Source organism: Anomaloglossus baeobatrachus (genome assembly GCF_048569485.1).
Source record: "Anomaloglossus baeobatrachus isolate aAnoBae1 chromosome 5 unlocalized genomic scaffold, aAnoBae1.hap1 SUPER_5_unloc_21, whole genome shotgun sequence".
Lineage (NCBI taxonomy): Eukaryota > Metazoa > Chordata > Amphibia > Anura > Aromobatidae > Anomaloglossus > Anomaloglossus baeobatrachus.
Window position 1 is genome coordinate 441,254 of NW_027441797.1, and position 8,871 is coordinate 450,124.

General features: G+C 43.0%; 1 protein-coding gene across 1 annotated transcript; it reads right to left on the minus strand.

Annotated features, from left to right (window-relative positions):
- Window positions 1-1,231: 1,231 nt before the first annotated feature.
- On the minus strand, window positions 1,232-8,556 carry LOC142259005 (uncharacterized). The gene is made up of 4 exons (XM_075331543.1): window positions 8,335-8,556; window positions 8,130-8,253; window positions 7,933-8,046; window positions 1,232-4,541 (listed from the first exon to the last, which is right to left on the minus strand). The coding sequence occupies exons 1-4, from the start codon at window positions 8,554-8,556 to the stop codon at window positions 3,571-3,573; spliced, it is 1,431 nt and encodes a 476-aa protein (XP_075187658.1). The 3' UTR covers window positions 1,232-3,570.
- Window positions 8,557-8,871: the final 315 nt, after the last annotated feature.

Sequence of the window (8,871 nt, forward strand, 5' to 3'; positions counted from 1 at the left end):
ATGTTTATGGGCTGTAATTTCTAAACCCTGACTCGAATTAGGATGTGAATACCCTCAAATTAAAGCTGAGAATATGCCCCTAAAAACGCATATTGATTACATAACTGTATATTGAAAATATTTTGGAAAACAGGTAAAAATGTCAAAATGGGTGTCACTGGCCAAATATTTCTGGACCTAACTGGAAATGGTAAACACTTAGTGACAGAATCCCATTACATTTTCAAAATCCCAGCAAAGGTATCAAATGTTTCTTGCTCTTCATCAAGGCATAGATCCCTTTCAGTTCTGGTCTCTTCTACACCCAGAGTCCAAACTGTAATAAAAGTTTGTGGGCAGAGATGAGTGAACCCTAACCATAACGTCCAGTGTTTGTACCAAATATAGTACAGAATTTATAAAATAATCAGTGTTCCAGTTCGGAGTTCGGGTGATTTAGGTATCCTAACCACTTGATCTAGCATCAGTGTGCTCGGGTACGCTCGGTGCTCAGCACAGTGCGAGCCTCTTGCAGTGTTTGAATGGCTTTAACTGGAAGTAAAAACATCGTTATAGGATGTGTTGTGTACAAGGAAAAAACCCCGCCCTCCCTCCACCGGAAGTGCTTTTTTTATGGCTGCATGTGGGTGAAGACCTGAACTGCCAAATCAGTGACTTTCAATGGGGTTCATGTCAAATCTAGGTCCCAAATGGAACTTTATCTTCTGATTCATGAAGTGGTGCATGCTTCTACAGGAATCTGGAGCATTTGACGAGTGGCATGTGCCTCCTTGTGCCATGCTAGAAATATTACTGACATCAGGGAACTGGAGTGAGATGTCTGGTATATGGAACGCCACAAATCGTCATGAATTAAAGGAGCTGTGGTGTCACGCCCCCATCTTACCCAAGCTCTTCGAATTTTGGAGTGAAAATGCCAAAAGTCGACAAACTTTGGCACCACTCAAAATTGATCCAAATTTTGAGACTTTTTAGAGCTTTTGTGACAATGTTTTGGCATAAAAGTTTTGATGAATTGGGACCAGAGCATCTTAACAACTTCCTCATATCTAGGATGCAGTATGATTCAATTCTCCCCTCAATATTTTGGTGTGAAATGTCTACAGGTCTGCCTCAATTCCAGAGGTTCTGGGGCAAAATCATCACATCTAGACAATAGAGAAAGCTAGGCATGAAGAATATATATTTATAAGCATTTATTAACAAAGCAACAAGTTTTGAAATGCAATAATATACAATGTGATATACTTAAGTGTTCCTGTCTCCAATCTGGGGCTACGCTTTTAAGTATATAAAGCAGTGTGAAACCGGAGATCCAGTATCAAAACATTTCACAAATGTTCCTAAAGTCTCTCAAAAGGGCCCAACTTACTAGCAGAGTGGAGCCCGAATTTCCATTTTGTGGGATCTCAGTGTGCGGAGTGGGATCCCACAAAAGTATTGGTACTGGATTATATTTAGAAAATTCACTAATCTGCGGCTCTCCACTGCTTTAGTAAATATAAAAGGCAGCCACAGATTTGTGATAAGCACTATTTTAGGGGAAATTCATCAAACACATTGTGCTAGAAACTAGTGTGTACGTCACACATTTTGTGCAACACACACCTTAGTTGTTCAAACATTTAGTGAGTTTTGAAATTTTTGTCTGAAAATGTCAGAGGAGTTTAGAAAAAGATGGTGGTGTCTGAAACGGTCAGACAGATTCACAATGATTTGTCCCCTTTTATGATATACGATTTTGATTGTATTGTAATTTTACTGTTACTATATGTTGACCAATTACTATATTTTTCAAACTTCTCCCTCTAAAAAAAAATTGTACACGAAGGGGGGGTGTGCGCGTCATAGTCCTGTTGTTCCTGACAGTAGTCACAGGAGGCAGAAACCAGGGCTAACAGTGTGCCCGCTAATAACGAAAGTGAATATTCACTGCTCCCCACACCCATAATCCAGTCTACCTCTATGCACTGAAGCCGGTATCGAGAGATGAGCGGGATTATGAGTGTGGGGAGCAGTGAATATTCATGCTCTAATAGCGGTACACATGATCACCCAGCCACCAGCTAACTGCTGCGGCTGGGTGATCATGCTATTAAAAAAATGAATCTTCACTGCTCCACACGCTCATAATCCCAGGTGTAGGGAGCAGTGAATATTCTGGCAGCTGATGTCTGTGTGTAACTGCAGATGCATGGCAGTGACTTCATGCGATGTGCCGCTTATACACTGAAGTCACTTGCCGGCATCAAAGACAACACCGCACACTGTGAAGAAGAGGGATGGTGAGTATAATCAGTTGGGGTTTTTTTTTATGTCTGCAGCGTGATGAGAAACATATTCTAGAATGACAGCAGGGGCAGACATATCATTGGTGCAACTTGCAGCCCAAAAGGTAAGGGGGCCCATTTCCACATCTAAATTAGGTGTAATTGTGCATTCTGATGAGCTATTGGACTTCAAAAAGGCCCAATTACTGTTCTTGCACAAGGACCCTCTTCTGTCTGTATCCACAAGTGGATGAAGGACATATATATAATAGGATTGATTCATATATACCAGGATGAGGGACAGAAACTCAATAATGGGCCCAGGGTGAGATTATAAATAGCAGGATGGGCCCACGATGAGTGCCATACATACAAGGATGGGGCCATATATGTCAGGATGCGGGCCATACATACCAAGATGAGAGCCATATATACCAGGATGGGGATCATGTATACCAGGATGGGACAAAGATGCGGAATATACTGTATATACTAGGATGAGACACATAACTGGAAGGGGCCCAGGATGGGGGACATTAGTACAGAATTGGGGAATTTTACCCCCATAAGTGTAAGCAGCAAACTCCCACCATAACAGTGCATCATGACTACATTTTTTCCTCCTCTAAAACTTAGGTGCGCATTATGATCATAATAATAAAGTAAGTTTAAAAAGAAAGAAAATGGTGCTTTCCCTGACCAATTCTTACTTTAGCAATTGATTTTTGGATAAAACTTTTTAACTCACGGTACATCATGATGGCTTCTCCCATGTGACTCATCTAACAACAGGACCTGATTAATGATAAAAACATTTGCCAAATTTCGAAGGTAAAAATGGCTCCTCTATTGTGTGGGTTTTCTCATGGTTGACAAGAATTGATTTACCAGTTAAACATTTCTAATATTCACAACATAAAAAAAGGTTTCTTCCCTGTGTTGCTTCTTCAGATGTTTAACGAGATCCGATTTCTGAGAATAACATTTTCCCCATTCAAAACATAAAAATGGTTTAATCACCTGTGTGAAGTTTTCCATGGTTAGCAAGAGTTGATTTCCTAGTAAAACATTTACCACATTCCAGGCATGAAAATGGTTTCTCCCCTGTATGAGATCTTTGATGAATAACAAGATCTGATTTCCGACAAAAACATTTCCCACACTCTGAACATGAAAATGGCTTCTCCCCTGTGTGAGATCTTTGATGCTCAACCAGATCTAATTTCCGAATAAAACATTTCTCACACTCTGAACATGAAAATGGCTTTTCCCCTGTGTGAAATCTTTGATGCACAACAAGTTATGATTTCCAAATAAAACATTTTCCACACTCTGAACATGAAAATGGCTTCTCCCCCGTGTGATTTTTCTGATGCAAAACAAGATGTGATTTGTGAATAAAACATTTACCACATTCTAAACATGAAAATGGCTTCTCTCCTGTGTGAGATCTTTGATGCCAAACAAGATCTAGTTTCCGAATAAAACATTTCTCACACTCTGAACATGAAAATGGCTTCTCCCCTGTGTGAGATCTTTGATGCTCAATAAGTTCTAATTTCTGAATAAAACATTTCCCACACTCTGAACATGAAAATGGCTTCTCCCCTGTGTGAATTTTCTGATGTCTAACAAAAACTGATTTATAAATAAAACATTTTCCACATTCTGGGCATGAAAATGGCTTCTCCCCTGTGTGAATTCTTTGATGCACAACAAGTTCTGATTTCCTGGTAAAACATTTCCCACACTCTGAACATGAAAATGGCTTCTCACCTGTGTGAGAGCTTTGATGCTCAACAAGTTCTGATTTCCGAATAAAACATTTCCCACATACTGAACATGAAAATGGCTTCTCCCCTGTGTGAATTTTCTGATGTCTAACAAGAGTTGATTTCTCAATAAAACATTTTCCACATTCTGGGCATGAAAATGGCTTCTCCCCTGTGTGAGTTTTTTGATGGATATTAAGTTTGGATTTCCTGGTAAAATATTTCCCACATTCTAAGCATGAAAATGGCTTCTCCCTTACAGGAGCTGTTTCATGTTCCACATCCCTTCTGTAACTTTTATTTTGCTTACAATTCTGTGATAAATCGGAATTTTGGACTTGTTTGAAAAGATCAGATGATAGAGCTTTCTGAGATAGGACTGGAGGTATATCTGGGACAACAGCATGCTCTTCATATGTATCATGTGTGATACTTTCATCATCTGTTATAAATTCTGAAGATATTAGATTTCCATCTGGACTACCATTACAGTCATCTGCTAAAAAGAAACACAATGTTATTATTTTATAATGATATTATATTGAAAGTACATTTTATTTTTTAAACCATAACATCAGAAATTAAATTAGGAAAAAAGTTATTCTGAATCGGTTGTTCAATTTTGACATCTTAAGGCCCCGTCACACGCTACGATATAGCTAACGCTAGGTCGGCGGGGTCACGGAATTTGTGACGCACATCCGGCATTGTTAGAGATGTTGTAGCGTGTGATATCTCCGAACGACTGTTAACGAGCAAAAAAAAAAAACAAAAAAAAAAAACTCACCTTATTGTTGCTCGTTGACACGCCGTTCAATTTCATAATGTCGTTCCTTCTTCTGTGCGCCGGTTGTTCATTGTTCCCGAAGCAGCACACATCGCTACGTGTGGCACCCAGGGAACGACGAACACAGCTTACCTGAGGTGGGCGGGATGTTACGTCACGCTCATCTCCGCCCCTCCACTTCTATTGGGCGGCCGCTGTGTGACGTTGCTAGGACGCCGAACGTCCCTCCCCCTTCAGGAAGAGGATGTTCGCCGCCCACAACGACGTCGTTAGGGAGGTAAGTATAGTGTGACGGGGATTAATGACATTGTGTGCCACGGGCACGATATATCAGCGCGTGTAACGCCGCCTTAAGAGTTACATCTTTGTTAATTTGGATCTCCCATTCCTAGCACCAGTTTTCTAGAATGTGCTACAGTAAATAATCTGATTGATTGTAACAATGTGACTGCAGGATAATGAGGGACAAGGGCTCCTATACTGTCCCTCACTATAGGGGACCCTAAGCTATTCTTAACCTATGGATTACCCCTGAAGATGGAGACGCCAGAGTCCCATGCCTTACTATTCTCCTGACCAAATCTGTTCTGTTATACTACCTGGGAAGGAAGGGACAGGTGTATGATGGAAACACAGATTAGGTCAGACGGGAAACACAGATTAAGACAGACAGGATACATTACAAACTCACAAAAATAAACCGTGAGAGACTAAAGGAGAAAAGCAGCAGCAGGAAGACCGCAACAAACATACAACAAGGGTTAACAACCACTGGTAAGTTTGAATCACAACACCTCACCTGACCAGTATAGGTAAACTATAGCTGGCATTAATGAGATATTCCAGCGAGCATATACAGAAGGGGAGCAAATGATACTTTCTCCTCTACAGCATGTGATCAAAGACCTTAACAAGCAGCAGAGCAGAGAATACCTCTTGCTAGCCTGCCCAAGTCTGTGGTTCGACGCCTGCGTCTCCTTGCGCTGCTCACAGAAATCAGAGCAGTTAACATGCAGAGTACCAGAATCTATTATTTCCACAGATCCTGATGCCACCATGACAGTTGGCAAAACCTGCAAAAATCTCCTTGTAACATTGATCCACAATATATGTTTTTTCGAAGACTAACATAAAATAGTGACAGATGCCGGATTTTTAACAGGTTTGTCCGGGACTGTAACGTTGGTGGCCTATCCTTAGGCTTTGTAAGCAAAGCAGGTAGCAGGGTCTTGCAGTCTGTGCGGATAAACATTAGGGCTCCAATTCATCAAGACCGGCGATGGACACTGAAAAAATGACGACAGGTACTGGAGTGAGATTTCCGGCATACGGAACGCCGCAGTTTGTGATGGAATTAGAGAAGCGGTGGCTTTGAAGAATCAGGGTCTAGGTGTCAAATCTCCTTCTGTAGGTGTCTCCATTCCTTCCAGGGTAGTTTGCCAGTAGTTCACATTCTCTAAAGCAATAATTTTATTACATCTTTAGTAGTTGAAAACTTTTGCATTTCAGTGTGCGGCTGTAACTCTGCCCATTTTGGCAAAGCTGGTTAAAATTCGTGTGGACACCCACATACCAGCCTACCCCTTTTCAGCTTTAGACTCCTGCAATTAGGACCTTTGGTCACATGACATATCAAAAAGGTCCCTAAGCAGTCGTATAAACGGTATATAAACACTGGGCCCCTAGGAGAATGGGGCCCTGTTAAATTACCCAGGTTGCCCTCCCTGTCCCCTAATGCCAGTCCTGCATGCCAGCCTGTCTTTTGTTCAGTTCATTTAGACTCCTGCAATTAAGAGACCTTTGGTTACATCATGTCACATCACTTTGAAGTCATCAAAGGTCTTTAAACAATCAACCTCAGAATACAACTGATGGGGACCCTAAAAGACTGGGGTTCCTGAGAAATTGCGCAGTTTAACTCCTCCCAACACTCGCCCTGACTGTAACTAGGGGTTATTTTTGGAGTAGGGCTTATATTTCAAGCAATCTCCAAAAATCCCATAAAATCATGCCAGGTCTTGTTTTTGGTGTAGGTCGTCTTTTTGGGGAAACAGGGTATTCATGAACCCTTTGCAGGTCTTTGAGTTTCCCATAATAACATCATAGAGCAGGCATTATGTGGCACTTCTGAGGCTCTGGTAGCCACAGGGTACTGTGCCTCAGTTAAGGTGCGGTATCCAGCTCAGGTAATGAGGGAGGGGGTTAATCACCGGTGTTTCACATTCACACTCTACATATTGCTTAGGAGCCTTCACACAGGGTGGGATGGCTCAGGGTAAGCAAGGGGGTGGCCATGACGATGGATAGGACTTCCCCGGACACTGAAGACAGCCACCTGGGGGGCAGAAATAGGCGCAACACACTCACATCAAAAACCAGTCGGGACCATCGTTCGAACAAGACACCTCTGGAACTCTTGAACTTTAGTAGGCCCGGGTCTTTGAGCGGGTGCTCAGCCATGGTAGGTACCTAACTGCTGAGGGGGGGACATCCTAAAAAAAGGACACTCTCTCTCTCTCTCCAAACACCAGTAGTGGCCCCCTTACTTGCTTGGGATTGACCAGAGCCACGACAGCAGAGAACAGCACCTTAGTGCAGCTTCAAATCAGTTAGTAAAAGAACCTGGAACCATAGTTGCTTACAGAGTATGATTAGCGACGCCGACGTCCCTCACTCTGGCGCTCCAAGGGGACTGCCATTTCCCCGTTATCTACCCAAGGCCCACTCCGCCTGTGGGGAGCGACACCATCCCGGCTGCCATAACACCCGCACCAGTGAGGAATTCTGCAACGGCAGCTACTCCCTGGCCACATACCACAGGTGGCGTCATGACAAACTTTCCCCAACCACCGGACTTTCCCCTGTTTTGCTGTACACCTCGGGGCAACTGAACCGGGCAAGGCCAACCGTGACATTGCCTGACCCGACCCGCGACTGCCCGTGACGAGTAGGATAACCACCTGCCCTGTGAGGCGCTACAACTAGAAACAAACAGCAGAAGAAGCAGAAGCAAAGAAAATACAGCTGAAAAAAAACAGAGCAGAATGTCTAAAAATGTAAACACAAAATTAGTGCAGAAAGTACATGAGTAGATATCTCTTACTGGATAGACCTGGAGGAAACACATCCTGAGGAACATTGGGATCTTCTGGTTTACAGTCCTGTGGGAGAAGAGGACGGGGACATCTCTCTGGTGTTGTCCTCTTACTAGATAGAACTGGAGGAGACACATACAGGGACTGAATTCATTCCTTACATACAGATAATTATAGGCCGTGTGTATTTAGTCCTGTCTATTACCTGGTGATGTGAGGGACTGGGGAACCTCCATCATGACATCCTTGTACAGATCTCTGTGTCCTTCTAAATACTCCCACTCCTCCACGGAGAAATAGACGGTGACGTCCTGACACCTTATAGGAACCTGAAACATACAATGATACCGTCACCCCCGATCCCTTCATAGCGTTACTGTATAATGTCCCAGCATTCCCAGCAGTGTCACCTCTCCAGTCAGCAGCTCAATCATCTTGTAGGTGAGTTCTAGGATCTTCTGGTCATTGATGTCCTCATGTATCGGGGGGTGAGGTGGAGGCCCCGTGATTGGGCTCAGGGGTCTTCCCCATCCCTCAGACACAGGGGCCTGACAGCGCTCACTAGAGGTCTTCTTCACTACTGTGTAATCCTGGTTATGGAGAGACACAGTAATAAATCTCACTCCAGACATTTCCAGAGTCCTCACCTCTCCAGTTCTGTCCATCTGTTATTCCCATAGATAAGAATGATGTAATGTGACGTCATCAGAATCTCTCACCTCTCCAGTAATTCGGAAGAGGATCTCTAGGGTGAGATGTAATATCCTCTCCGCCATCTTGTCCCTGTCCATATCCATCCTTGATGGGTCAATCAGGAGAATCCTCTTATATAGAAGATCTCTACTGAGACGATCCAATATTGTAGGGACCTGAATGGAGAGAAGAGGATGATATAACATCATAAAGAATCCGGTGTAATAATACAATTACTGGAGATAACCGTTCAC